Raw genomic sequence first — 25892 nt, 5'->3', positions numbered from 1 at the left:
GCTGGGTCTGGACAAGCAGGTGGAATGGGGACTGGTAGAGATGGGGTGGAAGGAGCAGCGTAGGCAGAGGTTGGGTGCTCCCAAGGACCGAGCCAGGGATGTGAGAAGGGTGCGTGGAGGTGTAGACAGAGGGGATATGGCCCATCATGGAAGTCAGACTGCTATCTTGGTGGGTTGAATTCATAGAGAATGAGGAGTCATGGAAGGCCAGCAGCAGGTGGTGCCATTGGAGCTGGGACTTGGGAAAATGGGTCCGAGAGTCAGGTGGGACCCATGAGAAGACCAGTGCCAGTGGCATGGGTGAGGCGATGAGGACCAGACTGGGGCACTGGCCTTGGGGACAGAGAGAAAGCCTCACTGTTCCCAAATTTCTACCCTCCTTCCATTCTGCTGGCGTCAGCCTTGCCTTAGCGAGCGTGGCGAGAGCCACGGCCATGTGGTCCCTCTGGAATTTCCTAAGTCTGTGGCTTCATTCTGCCCCCACCAGCAGATGTGGGTCTTGCTCTCCAAGCACAAAGCTTGCAGATGCCCGGGGAGGCTGGAGGACACCCCGTCTGTCTGTCGCACCATCTGAAGAGGAGTAGGTCATCCTTTCCCTGTGGCCACAGCAAAGCCCCCTCTCCCCCACGAGGGCCTCTGGCATCTGCCAGGCGAGGGGGACAGGTTCGAGGAGGCGTCGGTTGGTGGGCTCACCCTCCTCCGCTATTTGCAAGGGGCGAGCGTGGGGCAGCCCGGTGCTTGGCTCCAGCCCGCGGATCGGGATGCAGCTGCAGAGGCCAGGCCTTGACCGCGTTAGTGTTCAGGGTGTCAAGCCCTGCCAGTCTGGGGGACAGGTCAGCTCGCCTGCAAGGGCAGGGGCTCTAGGGAAGGGGCGGGCCTGCCGCAGTCACTCTGCAGAGGAGACGGCCCCCGGATTTGCCTGTGTCATTAGTACGGCAGGCTCCGTTATTACCCGAGGAGGCTTACAGGTTATCAGCCAGCTCCAGGAGCCACCGGAGAAAGGAGGAAGATAAAGAGGGATTTAAAAAGAAAATAACAAAAAGAAAAACTGTAATTTCTAATCCAAACCTCACCCTGCAGTGGCTTTGTTAACCCCCAGTCACTCTTTCAAAACATAAACTGTTGAGTGCTACAATTACTTCAGTGATTACACTTTATCTTGTCCTACCAAGGTATTAAAGAGGAACTGGGGAACACATTAAAAAAACATACAGCCCAATTTAATCATGATTCCCTCTAAAACAATTGCTGGAATCTCACTGTTACAGTTGCCGGAGCATAAAAATCCTATAGGTGCTCGGTGGGCCGGGCACAGCTCTTCCCTGCTGCTTCCACTCTCAGCCCATTTGTCAGTCAAGGGAGAGCTTTGGGGTTTATGTCTTTAACGGGACTTAGTGGAGGGGCCCCCCACATGCTCCCCAGAGCAGAGGGAGGGTGGCCCAGCTTCCAGGCGCCCAGACCTCCCTTCTTGGAACACCTGCCCCCCCACTGCTACCACCAGAAAGAGGCTGAACTGAAAACATGAGGTCCGAGAGCAAAGCACAGCGGCCCCATCCAGCCCACCGGGGATCTCGGGAGCCTAGTCAACGGTCAAGGCTGCAAAGAAGGGCCTTGGCCAGGAAGCCAGCCTTAGTGTAAGTGCCACACGGGGTGAACATCCGCCAGCTCTGCCCTGCTGTGGTTTCTCTCTGCAAAGCAAGGCAAATGCAATCACTGCTTTGGGGTGGTTTGAACCCCAAGAGGGGCCAGAGTAGGAAGCCAGCAGGGGCTGGGGAGTGGGGTATGGCTCCCCGACCTCACCCTCTCCCTCTCCGCCGGGTGACATTAGAAGTCACCGCCTCTCTTGGCTCCATGTTCCCAACTGGAAAGGGAAGGGGATGGGTAAATTGGCTTGGACAAGCCCTAAGTTTCTTCCCACCTCAGTCATTCTCCGTTCCGAGAGGAATACACAGAAGAGTCCAGGAGGCCCATGATTTGCAGGATCCTTAAGGACCTTTCATACACAAATTAAAGTAGCTAAGGCATCCAGGTGAGGAGGTAAGCAATAATTATTAGAGAAGAGTTTGAAAGACCTGAGGTCACCTGGCTTGGGTTGTATCTGGCTGAGGAGTGCAGATGCCCCCCGTGGCCAGGGAGAACCCCACACGTTCTCACCATGGGACAGGACGTGGCTAGGGTGGGTATCTCTCTGAATTCATGGACACTTAAATTACAGAATATTTCTCAGAAATGTAGTTTTGTTTTCTTCCAGCACTTGGAAGACAGCCAAGAATTGCCTCAGAGATCCTATTTTCATGATTGGACAAGAATGACCCGTGTTGAGCTCATCAGAACCACTCCAAGGGCTTGAGTGTCCACTGGCGCTAACGATGCTTCCTCAGTGTCTGAGAAAATTTCTTAACCTTGCCTCGATGGGCTCCTGTCTTAGGGAATTACACCTCCAAATGAGAAATGTCTGAATCAACATGGTTTCACTCCACACACAAGCTCTGTAAGACCTTGGGGACAGGTGGTCTGTAGCAATACCGAGGGATGATGTCACATGGGTTTGAGAGGTGATCATGATGATACCTGGCCACTTCGATGTATCAGGCACTGTTCAAATGCTTGTCTCATTTCGTCTTCACTACCTCATGGGGTAGGTAGCAGGATTCTCCCCTTTTTGCAGGTGAGAAAACTGAGGCACAGAGATGGGTTTGCCCAGGTCCACATCTGGGCAGTAGCAGAACCCAGACTCGAACCCCAGCAGGTGTAACCAGAGCACATGTCACCATCACCTTTAGCATCACATAGACCTGGGTTCAAGTTGGCACTTTGGCAGGCGACCTACTTCTTTTCACTTCATGTTCCTTGTGTGTGAACTAGAGATAATGGTAGGCAGTCCTTACATCGTGGGGTCCTGGTGAGGATTAAATGAGCTAAGGCCTGTGAGGCACTTGGCACCCAGCACTGGAGCACACAAGTGCTGGATAAATGGTAGCTCTCAGCAATCACAGTGACTGCTGTTGCTATCAGAACCAGAGGACAGTCTGAACGATTGAGTGGAGAGAGGAGTGGCTTAGCAAAAGGAAGACATATCTGTTTAGGAGTTAAGGTTCTTGTTTGGTTGATGCAACAGGAAATTCAACTTGAACTGGCTTCAGGATAAAAGAAAATTTGGGGGTTCGAGTTACTGAAAAGTCTTGAGATGTGCTGGCTTCAGGCTTGACTGGATCAAGGAGCCTCCAGTCAATAACATGGAGGTTTGGTGTCTCCTTCCCTCAGCTCTCCCTCCATGTTGGCTTCCTTCTTGGACTCCATGCCCTGGCAGCAAGAGATGGCTTCCAGGAGCAGGAGGCTTCATCATTCCAGGCTCAGGTCCAGCAGGAAAGAGCATCCCTACCCCCTAGAGGCTCCAGCCAAGTCCAGGGATTAGCTCTGATTGCCTCTGGTTGGGACTCATGGCTAGTCATCACAGTCCAGAGAATACAGGGCTCCAGTTGGCCAGCCTGAGTCACACGCTCCCTCCCTGGACTGAGTCCGAGAAGGTGTTTTGTTCCCTGAAGTATATTTGGATACTTTTATCACAAGAACACCAATGCAGTAGAGTCGTGTGCAGCTCTGCCTCCCATCAGCCCTGTAGTTCTGATCAGATCATGTGGCACGTCTCCGTCCGAGGGGGCTCATGTGGCCAGTGGGGACAGTGGCACATGCTCGGCTTCCTCCGGAGCTATTGTGAAGAGCAGATGGACAGGAAAGGCTCCAGAGCATGTCAGATGACTGGATGATGCTTTGGTGCCATTGTCACCTGATGGGGTTGACTCACTGCCTAATGGGGCACGGTTCTGAGCAGAGACACCAGCCCTGGGCGTGAGACTGAGGCACATGTCCTGGGAGAAGAAGGGGCAGAGAGGGGAGGGCAATGGGCTTGGCTTCTAGTCTTCCAGGATCCCACGGCCAAGTGTCAGCCAGAGGCTGGTAAGAAGGGGATCATGTGGCCCATGGATGTGGCTCCTGGGAGGGAAGAGAGGTGAGGAGTAGGGACTGCAGCCCCCAAGACCTGAGTACAAAGTGTCCATGCTGCCAGCCCCGAGGCTTCCCACTCGGTCCCCACTGGGCCAGGGCCTCAAACCCTGAGCAGGACCCCTTCCCTAGAGTTCTGCATCCCAGCAAAAGGTCCAAGGCGTCTTACCTCAGGGCTGGCTAGAGGGACTCTTGCTGTGACTTTTAATAAATCAGAAATGAGTTCAAGGTGAGAGCCCGAGAAAAACCAACAATCTCATTCAAGCCCAGGCTCTGCCAACTACAGGGTGACAGCCGCCTGCCTCCCTGGCAGGTGCCCGGCAAGTGGGAAATGACAGGCAGAGGCTGAGCACCCCGGCTGACATGCCGAGCCCTGGATCCCACCCAGTGGGTACACCCCGGATCTGGGTCCCAGAGAGAGATGACCCTCAACATTCTGACCTCCTTCCATAAGCCTTTGGGTTATCAGCCGCCAGGAACTAATATCACCCATTTAAAAAAATCTATTTCTACTTTTCAGCCCATGTCCCCCTTGGGATAATGAGTCTCATACGTTAACTGCCCGCTGTGCAGAGTTGTTTGTGCTAAAATTACCGTCCTGAGCTCCAAGGGGAACCCTTACTCTTAGCATTTGGGGATCTGGTGAAAAAGCACACATTCACCTTCTCCCCTTTCTGACCTAAAACATTTACATTGCATTTCCTCTCAGCTTTTGTCTTTCTGGCCAGAAAGATCCTTATCTTTGTGTCCCCGTGACCACTGCCCTTCCTCCACCCGTAACCCCCCCGCCCCCGCACTCACTAGTCCAGATCACGGTTCGTAATAAAGGGCCTTTGCTGCTTCGACTCCAGCTCCCGGTGCGCCCAGCTCACCAGGCTTGCTCCTTTGGTCCCAGCGACGACTTTGGACACTGGCATCCGTGAACCGCAGAGGTCTCCCTGGGTCTGCCGAGGGCACCGGGCCCACCTGCCTCCACGGCCAATTTGTTTTACTCCTCCCGAGCGCATCGCCTTGTGCTTCACCCACAATGGGCTCCATCTGTCACTCTGCACCCACTAATGCAACCCCGCGAGATCCTCTCAGGACCGATCGCAAACTTTGGGCACTTTATGGGCACTTCGCCACCCATAAAAGTTTAGTGTCATCTGCAAATGAGATTTTATTGGGCATTCCTTCCCTTAGATCATTTGTAACGACTTTAAATAAGGCCAGGCCTGGCCCCGTGCCACTGTGAGTCTCAGGGCTTCCGTGTGCGCGTCTAGAACCCTAACCACGTGCCCCACCGCACAGGTGCGCTCGGCAGCAAGGTCTTACTGCGTGATGAAACATTCTCCACGACGGTGGTCATGCAGGATGGCTTGACCTTCTAGGGGGCATTTGGGTCAAACATTCTCAGAGGCTTCCGGAAGGTCAGGACAGGTGGCCTGCCTGGCGCCTCTTGAAGCCCGTGAGTCCTTACGTGCATGGGCCAGGGTGGGGGGGCAGGGGGGTGGATGGTGACTCCTCTTCCCACCAGCACCGCCGGTGTCCGGGATGTGGCCGGGGCTGTGCCAGGCGCGGGTTTCCGCATCACCTGCGGGCTGGAGGGGGCAGCGCGGGCCGTCGGCTCAGCCAGCACGGCTCCCGGAATTCCGCACCAGGTGGAAATTGTTTAAGTCTATTCCCGTGACTGGAAAACTCTGGTAATTGTGTAATAACAACGGCAGTGGCAGCACTCGGCAATTACCCAGGGTTTTCATCTTCAGACCACTTTACCCACATTAACTAATTAAATCTCCCAGCCTCCCTCCAAAGTGGGGAAGGGCTGCAGTCCCAGACTCCCCATGGTGCCTGCACTGGCTTAATGAGGGCAGCCCGGAGGAAGGGGCGCAGGGGCTCCCCCTGGCAGCCAGCCTCTGCCCCCATGTGGAGCAGGAGAGGAGACCCCATGTGGGCCCTAGCTGGGGAGCAGGGAGGCCGTGTGTGTCCCCAGCCACGCAGGGCAGAGGCGAGGCCTGGCTCCCAGGGACTGCGCCGCCAGCTGGTTTCACCTATTACTGGGCTCCAGAGCCCCTCTTTCTGTTCCTCCTCTCCCTCCTTTCTCTGTTTTTGGGTCTTTAGCCACCACCTACTTTGGGAACCTGGGTCTGCCCGCAGTCGCCAAGTGCTCTGCTCCTAGCTGTGCCCCGGCCCCACCTCACACCCCTGCCTGAGCACAGGGGGTGTCCCGTGGAGGCTCTTAATATGCAGACGGGGACTCTGCTGCCTCGGCCCTGCCCCGAGAAGCTCACAGACCAGCGCAAAGCCAGGACTTCCAGCCCCACCCCTATTCCCATCAGCTCCCAGTGCCCTGCCTGACCCGGCCAGGCTCCCTGGACTTGTCTGTGCCCTGGCACAGATGCTAACCGGGTAGCTGCTGCCCGGGGCACTGAGGCTGGACGCACAGTCCCCTTGGAGCCCCAGGGGCCAGGCGGAGGGGAGCTGTGGGGCTGGGTTGAGTTACAGCTTCCTGAGCACTGAGACTCTCCATCCCTGGAAGGCGTAACAATAGCATCTGTGTCCGTGGGTTGTTGAAGGGACTAAGGGAGGGATTGCCAGTGGGGCTTGACGGTGGGGTCCTGAACGCAGCTGACACTCAGAAAGCGATCTTTGCAAATAGAGGTGCCCACAGGGAGGTATGTGCTGGGGCTACAGGCACGTTCCTGCCCCCTCCCCCGCCCCGAGGAGCAGAGAGGATGTGCAGTGTGGCAATCCTGTACATGGGAGTTCTCTGCAGTAGGGAAGAGAGAACTGGAATGGGGGTAGCAGCCCGCAGGAGACCTAGGCAGCTGGGCCCACCCTCCGCAGGGAGCACAGTTCTCGTGTGTCCTCCAGCCAGCACGACCCTCAGCCTGCCTGCTGGCAGCCCTCAGTGGAGAACAGAGGGGAGAGAACGGGAGCCTGCCCAGGGCCCCATGACTAGCCTCGCTTCCACTGGGGACATGGCTTTATGCAGAGCCGAGGAGAGATGCCAGGCTGCCCCGGGCAGCTGGAGCACAGGCGAGAGGATTTTTCTCTGCCTTGCAGCGTGGGGACACCCACAGCCCCGAGCTGCCTGGCGGCATCACGTATTCATTCCCTAATAAATCCTGCCCTTCTTCCTGCCGGCTTCGCACTCCTGTTTTATGGGCATCTGCCCCGCTTATGAAGCACCCAGGAAGAGGAAGGCTCTGCCTCTTACGATCAGGCTTGTGGGGCTTTCGGGATCTGCGTAAATGGTGCTCACATGACAGAGGCAATAATAGAATGGGCTTGTGGTGCGCTCGGTGCTGAGTTACTCTGTCCCCTCCCCGGGCCGGCCGTGCGCGGGCCCACCCCCGCACCCCAGCGGCAAGTGGGGAGGTGTGTGGCACTATGACACGCTATTATGACTTTCTGGGTAATGTATACATTTTCACTATCACACAGCCTCTCTCCTCCATTTTTCATGAGAACTGGCACGAGATTAATGACTGAGCCACAGAAGAAACGGAACGCCATGCCACTCTGATTTATCGACCACTTAGCGTTGATGAAGCTGCAAACAAGAGTCAAACAGATGTTGCAGCTGCATTTTTCTTTATCAAAACCAACAGCTTTTTGCATTTTTAACCACTTCTTGCGCTGCTGTCCTGCTCCTCCACAGAAGGGGGTGCTGGCTCTGGGCCTCCTCCTTCCCATGGAGGTGGAGGAGCCCAGGCCGGAGCTGGGGGGACCCCCTGGCACCCAGCAGTGGACCAAATCCAGCAGTGGCCAGGAGGAGGACACGACACCCCCGAGGTTCTGCCTCTGGGCAACTCGGGGCCCCAAGGGGGGCCTCTGGTGGAGAGCTCACTGCTGCACCTTCGGTCCATTCCTGAGCCTGTTACACACCTGGGGCTGGGCTCTGCATGCAGCAGGCACAGGCTCAGCTCCCCCCTGTAGACTGCAGTGTCCCCCCACCTCCCTCATGAACCCACAGCAGATTACTGAACCCCCATTCAAATCAGCAGTGTCGGTGGCCTTGCTTGTGATCACTGGCCATGGGTCAGGCCCACACTGAGCTCCTTATGGCCTCGCCTCTCTCCCAGCCAGGTCAAAGGCAGTCATAGTCCTTCCCCATGCTAAAGGGCAGACACGGAGGCTCAGCCAGGTCAAGTCCTTGCCCACGCCGGAGCACCCGCCCCTGGGCCCTACCCTGGACCTCTTGGGAGCCGGAAGCCATACGAGCCATGGGGCTCTGACTCCAGGTTGGAAGTTGGAGCTCTCTGGGGACTGGGAGAAGGTTTAGTACCCCTTCCCAGTCTCTGCGCCACTCCCATCCACCCGTGGCTGCCACCAGCTTGGGCTTGTCTGCTGTGCCTCCTGGTCTGTTTTCCTCTTTCCTTGCTCCTACCCTCCTCTGCCTCTCCCTCTTGCCTCCAGCCCTGGCCTGAGGTCCAGTCCTCCATGGAGGGTGAGTCTGGTTCCCCCTGGGCAGGGTCTCTGCTAGGGAAGCCTGTGGGCGCCCTCAGAGAGACACGGCCCTCCTCCTCCTGCCGCTCTCCCAGGCTGCTTGCTGCACCCCCTCGCCCTGGGCACAAGGGTCCAGAAATCTGTAGTTGCCACAGGGGCTGCTGATGATGAATCCGGATCACAAGTGCCGCTCCTGGTGCCCTGGCTGCCGCCTGCCCCGGTCACTGAGCGCCCACAGGATAGTAGCCATCCACACAGGGGAGCAGGGATGCTATCTTGACCAAAGCAGTCTCCCTCTCTCAAATTCCATCACCAGTCATTAAAAAGATTAAATGGGCAGTCACGCTTTCTCCCCACTGCTGGGCCAGCATCTCCCTCCTGCCTCTCCCCACAGGACCCCAGTGGCCCAGGGCACCCAGGTCAGGAGGGATGAGCCAACGATTGAAGGGACACACAATCCCCCACCCTGGCCTCCCTTCTGCTCCAGTCTTTCCAAAAAGAAGCCTCACCCCAGGGTAGGGGGAAGAACTTTGGTCATGGTGACCAAGAACGGGAGAGCTGTGTGGACAGGGCACCAAACCAGGGTAGGGATTCCCCAGAAACTCAGTCGTCATGTGAAAGCAGCTCAAATGCCAGGTGAACCTTGAGCCGAGCCAGAGATGGTACCCGGGGGAAAGGGGGCAGTTCTTGGGCATCTGAAGCCCCGACGCCCCGGAGAGCCAAAGTACTGGGGGATGGGAGGCTATCTTCCAGTAGCTGCTGACAGTCATTTCCTTTGGCTTTGAACTCTATCAGTGGTTCCCAAACTGTGTTCCAGAGAACACTAGGGTCCCAATAGGGGCTCAGGCTGATGTTCAAATAAGCTTGGAAAGCCTGTTTACTGCAATACCTATGAGGCTATCCCCCTAAGCAAGGTGCCATAAAGACTGACAAATCCTGCCATAAAGGAGCCTGTGTGCCTTTGGCAAAGCATGCCCTTTCCGGAACATTCCTAACCCCTCCTGTGCTTTTAGACATGAAAGTCCTTGGCTTATTCTCCCTAGACCTGCCTTTGTCCCCAAGGGTCAGGTGAAATAACGCCATTTGGAAAAGGTGTCTCAGGAGACCAACTAACTCTGGCCCCCAGGACACACCCTTCCACCACCTTACGCCTACGCATGCATCTCTGCCCCACAGAGTCCTGCCAGCCCGGAACTCGGTTGGCCAGCAAATCCAGACTTCACATTTTCAGATAAAAACTGGGGTGGCACTGGATCAAGGGGCCAGCTTAGCCTCCCACCAAGGGGCCAAGGGCTCCGGGACACCCCAGGGGCTGCCGCCCCACTTCCAAGAGGGTGGTCACTTCCTCTTCCTCCTCCTACTCTTGATCTGTGTGTCCCTCGGGAAGACACACGTGGGGGTCTCCTGGATGGGTGCCAAATGCTGAGTCACTGGGGAGGAGACAGCTGTCCCCATACTGCCTCCCCCAGTGAGGTCGGCTGCCTGGCAGGCTCGTTGGCCCGTGCCCCAGGGACCATTCAGCTGTCCCGCACCCTCGACACTCGGCAGGTGCTGGCACTGGGCTTGGGGAGCCAGCCACTGAAGGAGCCTGGCCAGCAGAGCTCATACATCGGGTGGGAAAACAGCCCAAGCAGTAGTTGCTCAGACCTGAGAAATGGGGGTGAGAGCCAAACAGGAAGTGGTGAAGGGTGCCGGGACAGCAGGAGTGGGGGCACCCGTTCCATGGGGTCTCAGAGTAAGGTGTCCATGCAGAGGTGGTGGTGAGATTTGCAGGACGTGTGGAACGGAGCACGCCAGCTGGAGAAGGGCTCGGGAGAGAACAGGCAGTCTGGGAAATGGTAATGTCTGGGCAGGTGGGCCAAGGGGAGTGTGAGGCCAGGAGTGGCTCCAGAGAGAAACAGACGGTCGTCCTGTAACCATGTCAGGAACGTGAGCTTCCTTCACAGGGCCAGGGAGGCTGGCCCGAATCACAAATCATGGCTGCTGGCCTGAAACAGTGGGTGGGGAGGGAGTCCAGAGCAGAAGTGAGGAGACCCTCAGACGGTCAATGCAGCAGGGGTGAGGGCCTGGGGAGCAAGACGCGCAGAGTGGGCGGGAGGAATAACAGAGCTTGCTCGGACTGGCTGTGGAGGGAGAAGGAGTGAGAAGAAAGGACGTGCACAGCTGGGGGAGGGCAGAGCCTGGGTGGGCCGAGTTGGCCATGAGGACATCGGGCTCAGCCCTGCGAGCTAGGGGTCCTTTGGAAGCCCCAACAAGGGCAGTCAACGGGCAGTGGGACAGGTGAGCCTGAGCCAAGCAGAGAGGTGGGGCTGGGGAGAGAAAGCTGGAATCCTCGCCATACGATGGTTGTAAGGCCACCAAGCTGCATGAGGTCACTAAGAAAGGAGAGGGACAAGGACCCCGCTGGGAGGTGTAGAGGAAGGGGCGTCTCCGTGCTCTCAGAGGAAAATCAGGACAGAGGGGCTGCCACAGAGAGGGAGTGTGTTTTAAGTGGCTAAACTGCCTGCTAGCTTTACTCTGGTCATTCTGTCGGAAAAATGTCAGAGTTTGGTCTGGTTTGGGGTCTGGTCTCGTGGTGCGTGGGAGTTAGAAGAGCAGGACTTCTTCCAGACCAGATGGGACTTCACACCTCTCAGGGGCCCTGTGGGGGCTGTTTCCACCTGCACACGAGGAGCTCAAAGCATCAGACGGAAGGGATGGGATCACCTAGTCCGTTGCGCTTTCCAAAAGTTTCTAGAACGTCTCTGAGACTCTTACTTATCCTCAGCCACAGCCCACCCCCATAGGGCTCCCTTCCCCAGGCCCTGTTAGACCAGACCTGGGTCGTAAACCCCAGAGAAACATGCAAGCAGCCCAGGGAAGGCAAAGGCAAGCTGGCTCCACAACCATCCAGAATCTGGAGTCCCAGTGGGTCTGCAGGGGTGCGTCCTCAACCGTGTCCCCCCGAGCTGGGCACAGGCGAGCGCCTCTCCAGCCCACTGTGTGCAGCCAGCAGAGCAGCCTTCAGCCAGGATCTGACACCGTTATGAGCGCTCCACGAAGCTGATGCATTGGGACTCTCTGGCTAATATATTTTTCTGCCAAAAACACCCAGTAAAATGTACAACTAATGAATAAAATTGCCACGTTGCCAAGAAGTGATGTGTGCCCCAAATTTCCAAAAATACTTCAATCACTCTGTGTCTTAAAACCAGCCCCAGCCAGGTAGTCGTTGCTTGAAATTCAGCTCAGGAGTTTCAGCCACGGGATCCCCAGACCCTCGGAGGGAGTGTGTGCTGAAGACACAGACCATGATGCTGTCTGCTCCTGCAGCTCTGGACCCCAAGCCGAGCTCCTTGACCCTTCAGGGGCTGGCACCTTCTCCCCAGCTGTATCAAGGCCACCGAGCAGCACAGGCCCAGAGCGAAGCCTCCACGTTGGGCATATTCCCGGATTCAACACGAACAGTGGTGGATCGAGAATCCCTAAGTCAGTAGTTACAGATGTGGGGTGCACAGACCACTGGATCTGTGAACCCCTGAAATGCAGTGTCACTGTGCCTTGGGTAGTATTCGAAGCTGGGCGTGGAATACCCACCACATTCATCAAATTCTCAAAGAAGCCTTTGACCCAGAAAAGGTTAAGGACTAGCCTTGCCTCTTAACCTCCTAGGAACACGTTTTCGGAAAGACTTCTCTGCCCTTCGTAGACCCAGAAAACTGAAGACAGGTGTCGGTGGAACACAAGCCTGGGAAGCCCGAGGATGGGAGTCCTGAGACAGCCTAATTCAATTCTATAAACACGAAATGAGCAGTGGTCACTGCCAGACACTGTCCCTGTGGTTGAGGAGTTCAAGGAGGCGGAGGGCCACCGACTGTGAAGACACAAACCTCCATCCTGCTATGGTGGATGTATGGAGGGCCAGGTATCAGGGAACACTTCCTGGAGGAGGAGGCAATCCTTGTGCCTGTCCTCAGAGAATAGATGGAAGCTGGTTATGCAGAAATGCAGCTAGGCCCTGAAGAAGGGACAGAGCTTCCTGAAACTGTGGGTGCATGGTGAATGTGGCCCTTTGCTCCCCAAAATCCCGCCTGCCCTCCCACCGCCTCGGCCCCCCACAGCCTCCCCAAGCACCCAGGCTGAGCTCAGTGGGGCCATGGGGCAGAAAGCTGCAGCCCTCTCATCTCCCAGGCGGCTGGCATCCTGGCTTCCTACCGCAGGGCAGGGCCTGGCTCCTTCTCTGGGGCTGGGGCTGGAATCAGAGGAAGCTCCCAGGGGGCCTGGGGGGGCCTGCAGCCCTTTGATCCTTCCTCATCTTGCTCAGCGGCTGGTGCTGCCGCCTGGCCAGGCACTGGCTCAGGCAGGAGCCCCCGGCCCAGACTCAAACCTGGGGAGGCCAGTGTGTCTGTAGGAAGAACATAGGGCAGGGACTTGGGTGTTATCACCCCATTTCTCCTTGGCTCCCCCATCCACACGTTGAGTATAACATATCTACCCAACCCACCTGCCTCTTGGGCGTAAAGTGAAATGTGAGATGGGAAAGCACTTAGACCAAGCAAAAAAGAGGCCACCAGATGTCTTGGCAGGCCCTGAATTTGGAGTCCGAACCCTGGCTTCCAGCCCAGGCTCTGTCCCCCGCCACACGGCTTTGCCGCAGTCCGCCGGTTCTAGACGGAGTGCGCCCCGCGCAGCCCTGCTCGGCCCAGCCCGGCCGGCCTCCCCACCTAGCACGGGCGCCACCGGAGATAATGGCTGGAAAGTGCTCCGAGAAGAATAAAGTACTGTGCCGATGTCAGGGATTATCAGTATTATTAAGGAGCGTGATTACCGCAATCCAGAAAAGCTGCCATTAACGAGAAGGCTCCTGTTCGCGTTGATTTAATTTCCTGGTTAACTGAGCGTTGGCAAGAAAAAAAAACTCTGTGTTTCAACCCTTATTGAAAATCTTTTTAAATTATGCCAGTCTACTTTCTTGCACTGGTCATGGCGTAGTCTTGGGTCTTTATTTATGAATGCATTGATTGAGTCACATAGTCATTTATTACTCTTGCTCTGACCATATCCCAAAAGGCAACTATAGGCCCAGCCTCCTCCGTGCGGGGGGTCCTCGCGCCCTCCCAGGACTTGCCAGCGGATATCACTCAGAAAAAGCAGAGGACGCAGGTCTGGGGAAAAGCCTGGGGTGGAGCCTTCTAACTGGTCGCACCCCAGCTCCCTGGGGCAGGTTAATATATTGCCCTGGGTTTCCCTATGGTTTAAGCAGTCCTTTCTGATTGGGGTAGGTGTTTCTGGATTTACCCAGATGCACTCTAAAGTGTTATGATTGGGTTTGGGCGGGGGGAGTCTTGTTTTATTTTTTTTAACAAACTTGTCAGGCCTGATGTGGCCAAGCAAATGGTCTTGCGTTCTGGAGGGCCACAGAAAGCCATGGAAGGCCCGTGGTCTTGGCAGGGAAGCTGCTGTCCCACCAGATCCTCTTGGTAGGTCGCTATCAGAGTTGGTGGTGGGCAGAAAGTCTCAGAGGGCGTTTTGAATTGATTCTCATGGGAAGAATCCCATGAGAACCCATTTCCATAGAACCATCTGGGGACAAAATGAGGTCTTCACACAGTTCTTCCTGTTCTAAAGGCTTCCCAGGAGGAGTGTCCAGAGGCTCTGAGCGATAGCTTCCTCTCGGGTGTTGCTCGAAGTGACACACTAATGGGGCTGTTTGTCCAGGGAGAAGCCCACAGGCTGATGGACGGAGGGATGTCCAGCCCTTAGAAGTGGGGTGCCTTAAACTCTGGGAACTCCATTTCCCCCGGGGAGGAAGGAGGTGATGACGTCTGCGTGGGAGACGTCCAGCGAGCTGTGATGAGGGACTGCATGGAGCAGGGCCAGAGCTCCTGGGCAGCTGTTGGCATGAAGTCCTGGATGTCAGACTAGCAATATGTCCAGCCTCCTGTGTGGTCCTTGGTTACACACACATCAGCCCATGTGGTTCTCAGTTGGGGGTGATTTTGTCCCTCGGGGACAATGGGTGATGGCTGGAGACACTTCTAGTTGTCACAACTGGGGAGGGGGCAGGGTTTACTAGCATCCTGTGGGCAGAAGCCAGTGCCCAGGGCAGCCCCAGAACCAGAGAATGATCTGGTTCCGGATGCCAGCAGTGCCAAGGTTGAGAAAGCTTGGTGTAGGGACGCCCAGCCTGTCTGCACCTGCTGGGAGGTCCCCTTGGGTGGGCTCCATGCCTCCCTCATGCTGCCAGTCTCTGTACTCTCCCTGCAGAACCCCGACATCGTCCTGGTGCACTATCTGAACGTCCCGGCCATCGAGGACTGCGGTAAGCCATGTGGCCCCATCCTCTGCTCCATCAACACCGACAAGAAGGAGTGGGCGAAATGGACGAAAGAAGAGCTCATCGGGCAGCTGAAACCCATGTGTGAGTAGTCCTGGCCCACCCAACCCGGGGTCCCGCGCCAGAGGCCAGGCCAGCACCATGCTGGTGGGTCAGAGGTCCTCTGTGGCCATCCTACTCGGACAATAGTGACCGTAGCTTTTCTAAGGGTCACTCCCACCGTGCTCTCACTTGATCCTCTGAGCACCCTACATGGTAGCCAGGGCACAGAACATCAGGAACCGCAGGCCCATGTTGCAGATGACAACACTGAGGTTCAGAAGCACGAGGCCATGTCAGTGAGGAGCGGAGCCAAGAGAGCCCAGCACCGCTCTCTCGTGGGCTGCAGACAGGAGGGCAGTCGCAGTCTGGGGACAGTGAGGCCTGGAGACAGAGGAGGGGCTGGCCAGAGCTGGCCTGCCTCCAGCCCCCAGCCCATCTGCTCCTGGACGCGGGGCTTGCTCCAGCCCTGGCTCCCAGACTGGGCGGAATGGAGATGACCAGAATTAGCTGTATTTCATTTTGCCTGCAAAGAGATGCTCTCTGAAGCATCTCAGGTGCACATCGCAGAATGCAGGATGCTGAGTGAGTCTGGAGAGCTGGGCACGGCTAGTGCCTCGTTTCCGCGGGCAGCCGCTGGGGCTCTCGGTGGCCTCCCTGCCGCCTGGACTCAGGAAGGACAGACACGGGTCTGCCAGACCCGAGAAGACCCATCCAGTGCGCAGGGCCCAGGGTTCCAGAACATTGATCGCTGAGGCTCAGTGCAAAGACGCGTCATCATACAGAACCTCAGAGAAGGAGTCCCCGGGCCCCTCAGAGCCCATGCCGCCCTTGGAAGCGGAGCTGCAGGGAAAAAGCCAATGGGCACCATATACAGACAGCAGCTAAAATGTCCTTTCCTGAGGGACCATAAGTGTCCTCTCACTGGTAGTATCCAAGCTGAAGCCTGATGGTACCCGCAGTGACCAGCTCATCCTGAGAGTCCCTCGGTGCTCAGATGGGGGATTACCACCCATTCTCAAGGTTGGGCTTAGGGACAGGAAGGAAAGAGGGGTCTGGATGGGGAGGGAGACCCCCAGTAGGCCAATGGCCTGGCCGCCCAGGGGCTGGGCCTGAGACTGAGCCATCTTCTTGAGCCAGGTGCTGGCGGGGAGCACCAGTGATCTTGGCCTCACTGCTCCTGCTGCCAGGAATCTAGAACCAGGAGGCCCGGGGTGGGGGGGATGGGGTTCCAGGCTCAGGCTGTGTCCCGTGGAATCCTCCTTCACTGCGGGTATGACACGCCCATCTGGTTTAAACCTCCCAGTGTCCCCAGGGTGGATCGCTCTCCCCTGTCCTCATCTGCTTACCCCACCTCATCCCTCTGCCCTCAGCAGACACCTCAGCTCTTCTGCAGGCCCTGCCCCACTATGGGCTTCACACTGCCCCCCCACCCCGCCCAGCTTCCCAGAACCTGCAGGGAGACATCGGACCAAAATTCGCCTCCCATGCTTCACCAGAGGGGGCCCCCTACCCTCTGCAGTACTCTGCAGAGCACCCAGAAACTTGGAAGACATTGCAGCTAATCCCCAGGAATCTTGCCTGTGCCCCGCCATTCCTTGGGGCCCTGTACAGTGCTGGGCACATACACATTTGTAGGATGGTTGAATGGAAAGCGTCTGGGCCCAGCTTTGGTCCACTCCCCACAGGGACCTGAGTAATTGACAAAGGCCCCCAGTGTCCAGGCCCTGGGAGCCAGGGCTGCTTGGTGGTCCCCCCCACGGCCACCCTAGGGGCCTGGGGAGCCAGGGCAGTGGCGCCAGGGGTCCTGGTCTCAGACTGGCCTGCCCACCCCTTCCAATTCAGTACCGAGGTGGGGTCTAAATGGGCAAGACTCGTATTTCTGTGTGACCTCAGGCCAGTCGCTCACCCTCTGCACCCCAGCCCCCTTCCGTAAGGTGAAAGAGCAAGTCCAGAGTCTCTGCACCAAGATCATAGCACCCAGGCAGCTCCTGCAGGCCCAGCGCAGCTCCTGGGCCTACAGACCTGGCTCCGAAGTGCAGGGCCACGACCTCATCCCATTCCTGAGGAGCTTCTGGAGACCATGGAAGCCAGAGGTTAGCCCGGAGGCAAAGATGCCTTTCATGGTGGCCACCGTGGTCAGAGCCTCAGGCCTGTGTCCTCCCAGATGCCGCGTAAGCGCACCCAGAGGACCCTTCTCCTGGAAGCCACCCCATGGCCACTGTCCTCATTCTTGTATTCTGTCTGCTCCCTTTTTCTCTCCTCCTCGCCTCTACCTCTCCACGCAGGAGCCTCCCCGTGTCAGACAGGAATGCCACCTCCCTAGGGGCAAGGGGATTAAGCTCCAGGAACTCTTGGGGGTGTCATCCAGACCTGAGTCAGCCTCTGAGGCTCACCTGGAGGAAACTGTGAATGCCTGCTCAAAAGTCTGCAGTGCATTGAGAAAATTATGTAAAACTCCAACAAACTCCCCATAAATCTAGTAACACTTGGCTCACTGGTGTGTCTGGGGGCGGGGAGCACGCAGGTACTGAGTGTGCACGTGTGTGCGTGGCCCTGGTTAGAGGTGCGCAGCCTGGAAGTCAGGCTCCAGTGGGAGCTTTGGTGCGATGAGTCCTGGCGCACACACAGGGCACCAGCCAACCGTGTTCAGGGAGAGCAGAGGTGTGCGGGGAGCCAAGAAGGCATCAGATTTGGTTCCAAAATCAGGCGTGCCACCCAATGCTGGAGCCAAACACATTAGCTTCATCACGTTTTCACATAAATCACATTCCTTCAAAGACTTCACAGTTTGATTTCCTGATGTTTCCAAATTTCTCTGCCCTACAGCAGAGTTGTCAGTGGTTTAATCAAAATGTTGTGCTTATCGGTGGTGAAGGAAACTCGGATCCACAGCCTTCGCCTCACCTGTTGCACGATGGGGGACTCCTTGTTTCTGAGCCTGGGGAATCTCCCAAAGGCTGGCTTCTAAGCCGAATTGATTCTGAGAACCCTACGTTGAGACCACTTGGTCTCACAGGGACCTCCCTTCAATCTGCCATCTGAGGGATGCCTCTTACAAAACTAAAAAAAAAAAAAAAAAAGAAGACAGGGAAAAATTAAGATATCTGGTAGGAATTCCCAGTGTGTTTCCAAAGATGCTTCCTATCTTTTGCAGTCCCTTCCTTGGCAGTTAGAATATGGGTGCTGCTGTGACAAAGACCAAAAGAACAGTGGCTTTAATAAAAGAGAAGGATATTTCATGCTCGCATAGTAGTTCAAGGCTGACATGGCAGCCCCACAGTGTCAGGGATCAGCCACCTGGGCTCCTTGCAGCTCTTTGCTCTGCCATCCCTAGGGCACTGCTCTCTTTTTTGTGGTCCAAAATGGCTGCTCTAGCTCCTACCATTGCAACTGCATGCCAACCAGTGGGAAGCAGGGAAGACAATGTGGAGGGCAGGCTTCTTCTTTCCAAGAACAGAGCCCAGAGGTTGTACACAATAGTTCCACTCCTATGTCATGGGGCAGAATTTGGTCATATGGTTACCCTTGGTTGCAAAGGAGTCTGGGAAGTGTAGTTTCATGCTAAGCACTACCATCCTAACATACTTTGTGGAATAGGGTTCTGCGTGTAAGTCGTTCAGAGCTGAGTGGAGCTGAGCTCAGCCTGGGGTGTCCCTGTGGGGTCTCAACTGAGAATCACTTGTCTTAGGTCAAGGCCTGAGAATGATTGCCTTAGGCCCCATCTGAGCATTGGAGTTTATAGAATTCTAGTGAATGTGACCTACAGCTCAGTAAATCTCATCCTGGAAATTCTGGGGTCTGTTCCAGTGCAACTGGTCTGAGAGTACCAGCTTTGGACCAGCCAACCGCCATAGTGTGTGAGCAAGGGACAGGGCAGGTGGGGTTCTGCCGGCCCCGGGTCAACTTTGAGTGGAGAAGAATGCCAGGGAGCCCTGTGCTGCAGTCCTGCTGGCCTGGTGGAAAACGTGGTTAGTGTTCCTTGGCTGCTTGGAACCACAGTGGCTCTGAACCACTGTGCCCTGGACCTTCCACTCTTGGCTTTACTTGAGCCTGCAGGAAGTCAGATAGGGCCCTTGGAGGGATCCCCTCCTCTGAGCATCTGTGGCTTTCTGCCTGGCCCCTTTCCTTGGCAGCCTGGGAGGGGACAGGCATGCCAGCCACTTCCCAGCTAGCAGGAGATGAGGTGATGCCATCCAGAGTGAGGGATGAGGGCATGAATTTGAAGCTGTGCTCACAGCCCTTCCCCCAGCTGTCCTGCCCAGGGACTGGCCAGGTGGCCCTGCATCGCTGAGCGAGGCCGGGCCATCCTGCAGACCTCCATGGTACCAGAGATCATCAGGCGGCTCCACCAGCCCCCTCTGGGCTTGGCTCTACTCAGACTGCCTTCCCAGGGTCCCGAGACCTGTGGGTGAGAAAAGAGGAGGGCTGGCTGGGGAGCCTGTGTAGCTCCAGGGCCTGCACCCACACGTGTGCAGTGAGGCCAGGGTGCCTGGAGACAGGGAACTTCACATTGCTGGAAGTAGCTGATGTGGCAGAGAGGCTGGAGGGGAGCCAGCTCATCAGCAGGCACCCTCGTCTCCCAGGAGCTCCTCAGCCACCCCCATTTGAAGCCAATGGAACCCTCAGTGTCCAGAGCCCCCACCCCTTTCTCCACCTGTCTGAGCCACCCAGCCCCTGCAGCACCCAAGGCTTGCTCGTATAGTCAATACATCTGTTGTTTTCTCATAATTTTCCAGACAAAGACCAAAGATCCAGTAAGAGGGGCGGTGTTTATTTGTTTTGCTTTTTTGCTTAGATTGTAATCCTGGTGATTATAGAATATCAAGAAGTAGAATCAACAAAGGCTTTCCTTTCCGGCCCCGCACGGAACCCGTTCCTGGTCCATTAGCGCCACCTGGTGGCCAAGAGCAGCAGAGCAGCTCAGCGGTGTGAGCCCTCCGCAGGAGCCAGGCTCTCTCCTTGGCTCGTGCCTGGGGGACGTGAGGCACTGCGCTACCCCTGCCTGTGAATCTGGGGTCTGGGTTGTGGTGGGAGGCCGTCAGGGTCCTGCTGTGTGATTCTGGAGCCCTGGGCTGGGGTTGGGGCTGGAACAAGCAGAAGAGGGCCCCAGGGAGAGGCACATTACAGCCTTTCCTCTCTGACTCAGTCTATCCTGATCAGACATCAGCCGGCTGGTGCAAGACCAAGGGGCTGGCAGTGCCAGCGTGACAAGGAAGGCATCTCCCAAGTCTTGGCCAGAGTGTGTGGGTGGTAAGAGGCAGTTAGCAAAGCAGTCACAGAGGCGCTGCCCCCACGTCGCTACAGGCAGGGGCACGAAGATGGGTGGGGGAGGGGGGACAGCCAGGCGAAAGGGACTCTGCTGTAAGAAAGGGTTAGAGGGTTTCTTTCTGGTGAGAAATGTTCACTTGGAAGCACTTTCCAGTGTCCTCTTCTCTGAAGTTACACTCGGGACAGGAGCAAAGGACCTGGAGTCAGGAACGAGCTTGGGCATGGCCGGGCAGCCCCCCACTGGGGCTCAGGGGAGCCAGAGCAGCTGTGGTTCCCCACCCAGCGCTCCGAGGCCCACAAAGCCTGGGCAGAGATGTTGGTTCAGTGCCAGGAGCCGTGGTCGACATTGAAATGGCCTGGGCAGATTGATCAAAGGCGGGCCCCTGGCCCACCAGCCACCCAGCCCCTAAGGCTTTCTGATTCCACAGGTCTGGATAAGATTCTCATGCTTTTTGAGGGATCCCAGCCTAAATCAAGCTCAGGCAAGAGGCTCACCACAAGCCCTGTCGTGGAGATCAGGGTCAGCACCCTTCTGGGGCCACAGGCCTCTTTGAGCATCAGATGGTATTCTGATCCACGTGGGAGGGAAGCAGGCACTGGAGGCAGAACCGATCTCGAGCATTCACCAGGAGTCGGGTGTGTAATTGGCCCCGTGAAGTCTTTCCATAGACTCTGGGTTAAGATATGCTATCCTAGAAGTTTCCTTGGGCTAAAAGTTTCGCGTTAGAGCCAGGCACATAATGGGGTCTTGCAGACATTACTGACTTGAACTCGTGAGAAACACTGTGTACCATGAAGAGGAGCATATCTGCGTCCTCATGGCAGGCCCAGGGCCCAGGGCGGCAGCATTGCCCCTAAGAGCAGAGGCACTCGTCAGCGGCTGGAACCTGTGAGAGCCGGAAGGTTCCGCCCTGCTCCCTGCCTTGGTCCGCAGGATGTGGAGTCACTGGGGGAGGTGAAGACAGTACAGAAGGGCCCAGAGAAGATTTTCCTGCCCGTTTTGCTTGTCCCTGTGGTTAGGAGCTGCTGGCACGGGGAGCAGGCAGAGTGGGCCCCTTACGTCCCCAGCTTCTGCCAGCACACCTTCCTGGAACCTCCCACCCTGGCACAGAGGAAAGCAGGCGGTGGGCATCAGAGGCAAGTCGGCTCGGGCTGTCTTCCTTTCCCTGCTCAGAGGACCTGGCTTGCTTTGCAAATGCGCTCCCTCAGGCTAAATTGTATGTGGCTGATCTGGCCCCCAAGTAGGAAAACTGAAAGAGAAATACTTCTTTTGATTTCCTGTCTCTCGCTGGCTGCCTGGGCACCGCGCAGCCCCTGCTGTTACGGAATGCCCAGCTCTGTCTTAACCATCCCCTAACTCAATGTGCTCTGATGGAGTGCATCCCCGGGCCACTGTGGACACCAAAGCCCCACCCACACCCCGTGCCTGACTGCCACCCAGAGCTGACATAGTCTTTGCTCAGTGCTGGGGGTGGTTTTGTTAAACTTCGAATCATTGCCAAAATTAAAATCTCCAGACTTTCAGCTTCTCTTGGAATATCGAAGGTTCTGACCCACACACTGAGGAGCCCAGAGGCAGCTACCTCAGTGCCCCTTGCCTCCCAGCATGTAGGTACCACCTCCAAACCCAAGGAAGAGGCGTCCGATTCCAGGATCCTTACAAGCCCAGAGGCTCAAAAGAAGCAAGATGGCAACTGTCCAGAACCCCACGGGGCCCCCTGCCCCCACTGCCAGGGGCCTGGAGGGGCTGCTCAGAGAGAGGTCCCTCCTGCCATCTCTGCTGCTGAGTGGGGCCTGGGGAGATGGTCTGCCTTTAAGCCTGAACAGGAGAGAAGAAGATTCCAGAGCCCACGTGGCTCCCCAGATGTAGGATGACTGCTGGAGCTTCTCTCCCAGCCAAGGCCAGCTGAGCTTCCGACATCACTAGACAACCAGAGCTCCGAGCACATTCACATTCTTACTAGGACGCAAAGAATTCGCTGCCTCAGCAACGGTGCCACTTAGCAAACCGGGAGGAGATTCTGAGAGCCTCCATCCAGCCAACTCTACAGTGCCTCGTCCTGGGCCCGCTTAGCAGGCAAACACCCAGCCGAGGCAGCTTCGTGTGTCACTGCACCGCTAGGAGATGGCCTGGGAGGCCAGGTGCCTGGCACGGGGAGTCCGTGCCTATATGGCCTGGACAGCCCGGATGGGCTCCCCACTGGGAGGGTTCCTTCCCTGCCCCTCACCCTCCAGGTCCCAGGCCCCTCCCACCTAGAAGAAGTGCTCCTTTCTCAGGCTCTCAGCCTTCCTCCACCACATGTTTACCATTGGAACAAGGTGGATCCCCCCAAGACGATGATGCCCCATGTCCCCAGACTTCCAGAACCAGTAACTACAAGCTCATTGGGGACCCAGCACTTGCGTCCCTGTGCACACACACTGTTCTATCCCCACTCAGCCTCTGCACTCCTCCAAGTGAGATTTCTGGAAATGTTGTCCTCGGCACCCGTAGGAGAACAGAATTGAGGATGTGATGGGGAAACGGAATAGCGTGTGGGTGTCTGGATATAAGAACTCAAATCCAATGAAAATTTTATCCAGTTGAACCCAGAAATCAGAAACAGGGCCTTTATTCCTGTCAACAAGAACACGGTCAAGATGAAACTGGTGGCTGCTGGTACCCATTGACCTTGTTGCCATGGAGACAGCCTTCGTGTCAACAACTCACAGGATCCAACTGGGCTCATTCACGCAAGAGGCACGTGGCGGGCCCCCTCCAGCCTGCCTCCATCACATGGTTCCTAGGTGGGGTGCCCACAGGTCTCAGGGTTGCCCGGAAGTGCCCAGGTCGCACCGTGGTGCAGCCAGGTGATCACAGCGCCCCCGTCAGTCTCCCAAGGTGGCCGGTCTGGACAGCAGGTCACATGGCCACCCTATTTATAGGTCGTGACTGAGTGTTGAGGACCTGAGCAGAAGTCCTGGATGAGTCCAGGCTGATGGGGAAGGAGGAAGGAACCCGCCCTACCCCCCACAGGCCTCATGTTTGGCAGGGGGAGAGGGCAAGTGATCATCTTTGTCACCAATATTCCATGTGTCACCTGCTTGTCACGGCACAGAGAACTCTCTCGTGCAGAGAAAGCCAAATGTCGGTTCCAGCAGACACTGCCTGTATGGTTACTATAGTGACTTAAGCTCCAGCCAGCATGCCCTGTCATGGGCAGAGAGGGACAGGCAGCTAGCTGTCACCAGCCTTCTAGAGCCACCGTGGGGCAAGCAGGGACCTTTCCAAGCTCTCCTTTCTGACTCTGTCCAGCTCCTCTCCAAACTGTTCCTGGCACGATGTTTTAGAACAGAAAGGGGGTCTGGCTCCGGGTCTTAGGCTCTGGTCTGCCTCAGAGCTCCTATGGACACCATCAAATCAGAATCCTGGGGGTGGGCCCCACTATCTGTCTCTAAAGTCCCTTGGGGAGCATGCAGTCAGGAGAAGCACCCATTTTACACATGAGCAAACTGAGGCCAAGAGAAATCAAAGAGCCTCCCGAGATCACATGCGAGTGAGAAAAAGAGCTGCAGAAGCTCACCCCTGACCTCAGGCCAGCGTGTTCCCCCAGCCTGGCCCCGCCTCCCCCAGCTCTTCTTCCCATACAGCTAGCTGGGACATTGAGCTGAGAAACCCTGCCCTAAGTTCCACCGCTGCTTAGGATAGCCATGGTGGGAAGGGACATTTGTGGCTTCTGCAGGCACCCAAGAGGAGGCCACCTCTGGGCCCCTGGTCTCTGACTCAGTAGGTCTCCTCCCCACCCCACCCCCGATGACTGGAAAGCCAGGTGAGGAAGACCTGTCCCCAAACCCTGCCCCCACCTTCTCTGGGAGGAAGCTTTCTTTGAGTTCCCTGTCTTTTGTAGAAATTTCCCCTAAGTACACCCAAGTCTGCCAAGAGAACCAAGGCCAAGCAGGCCTCTGGGGACCCTGGCAGCCCAGGTGTGGACCCTGGGACGAGCTCCTCACACAGACTTTCCTCCCTGTCTTGCTGGCATCCAATCTTCCAAGAGCAGGTCCGTGGCGAGTCCTGCCTCCCACTTCCTGCCCTGGGTTGGTGGCCCTGCCTGGCTGCCCGCCTGGCCCTTCTGAGGCAGCTGGCACCCTCCATGGTCACGATGGGCAAGGGGCTGGGGGACACCACCCAGCCCAGCCCAGCCCCAGGTTCAAGGGTCCCCTGCATGGTCACCACCCAGGAAACCAGACAGCCTGTCCCTCAGAAATGAAGTGAGTCCAGCTGTGAGTGGAAGGAACTCTCAGCCTCCTGATGGGGTAGCTCTCCCTCCTCTGCCCACTAATTAACCTTCCATCCCTTCCTGGGTCTCTGGTGGGCTGTGGGCTGGGGAGGCCCTGGCAGGCAGGTGGCTTAGTGGGAAGAGCTAGACTCTGAAACCCCTTGCCACCCCCACTCACCTGCTGTGTGACCTTAGGCAAGTCACATAACTTTCCTGACGTGGTCCTCACATTAACGGAATGGGACGATAATTCTTCTTCAAAGGATTGTTGAGGGATTAAGGACATCGTCTCTAGACCAGTGGGTCTCACACTTGAGCCAGCATCAAATCCCCTGGAGGGCTTGTTAGGACTCAGATCGGAGCTCCATGGACGGAATTTCTTACTCGGTCGGTCTGGATAGGCTGTGGGGGTGTCCATGTCTTATCAGGATCCCAGGTGGTTATACTGCTTCTGGGACCCCAGTCTAAGAACCACTTCCCAAAGCCCCATCCACTGGAAATGCTCCAGAGGGGACAGATAATATTTGCAATATAGTCAACAAATAAAGAACCCAGCACAGTGCCAGGTTCTGGAACGTCCCTGATCTCAGGGCCTCTAGAATGTGCACACACACACACACATGCACACACACACACGTGCACACCAAGTGTGCAGTGCACAGGGCGGGTGGCTCTCTCCAGGGGCTTCCAGGGCTCCAGCCGGTAAGGCCGGGGAGGGGGAAAGCGGAGTCTGCCTGGGCCTCCATGACAGAATAGCACAGACCAGGGAATTTCCACCATGGGAATTAATCTCCATGTGCACACACACTCCCCGTGTCTCTTCCTCTTCTTACAAGGACACGAGTCCTGTTGGATCACGACCCCACCCTTATGACCTCATTTAACCTGGCACCTCCTGAAAGGCCCTATCTCCAGACACAGTCACCTTGGGGTTAGGGCTTCAACCTAAGAATTTGGGGGCACACAATTCTGTCCATACGGGGGGTGACAGGGAAGTCCACCTGGGCTCAGGCCTAGCCTGCCTTGCCAAATCTCCCCCAACCCCAGCCCTGCTACCACCACAGAGCTGGACCCGAGAAACCATAACCTAGCCCCAGGTGGTGGCGAGGCCCCACCCCATCCCCAGCCCCCTCTCCCAGAGCCCAGTGACTCTCTTCACAGTGGTTGGCCGCCTCTTGGGTAAATTGTTCATCAGAAGCTTCTCTCCAAAGCATGGCCCACATGCTGTTGTCATTGATTTCATTTTGATTATTCATATTAGTGGGATCATAGCTGCCTGGTCGCGGGTGGTAATTAGGGTGTCACATACGGGCCAGGTCAGCACTGGAGTGGGCTGGGGGTCCCTGTGACAGGCACCCCAGCCTCTGCTCTGCTGGCCAGTCCTCATGCAGGGCATGCTCTGGGCAGCCCAGCCAGAGCCGGGGGGGGGGGTGCTGCAGGGCAGAGCGGGACTGCTGGGGGGGCCACGGGAGCACCTGCATACCCCAGTTTCCAGTGGAAAGTGGGGCCCTCCTGGGAACTTCTGGCCTGCACAGACCTGTGGGGAAGTGGGATTGGCCCACCCACGCACCTGCCTT

General features: G+C 56.7%; 1 protein-coding gene across 6 annotated transcripts in view; it reads left to right on the top strand.

The window, feature by feature from the left end:
• CAMTA1 (calmodulin binding transcription activator 1) overlaps nt 1-25892 on the top strand; it is a 681426-nt gene that overhangs the window by 554538 nt on the left and 100996 nt on the right. For all 6 annotated transcript variants that reach the window (XM_087858385.1, XM_045803561.2, XM_087858382.1 and 3 more), the window contains one exon: nt 14680-14833. In XM_087858385.1, coding sequence (XP_087714511.1) covers nt 14680-14833 — 154 coding nt within the window. The remainder of the gene's footprint in view (nt 1-14679; nt 14834-25892) is intronic.

This window comes from Ursus americanus, chromosome 33, assembly GCF_024610735.1.
Source record: "Ursus americanus isolate L20-20 chromosome 33, mUrsAme1.1.p, whole genome shotgun sequence".
Classification (NCBI taxonomy): domain Eukaryota; kingdom Metazoa; phylum Chordata; class Mammalia; order Carnivora; family Ursidae; genus Ursus; species Ursus americanus.
Note: the sequence above shows the minus strand (reverse complement) of the source record. Positions and strands in the feature narration are given on the sequence as shown.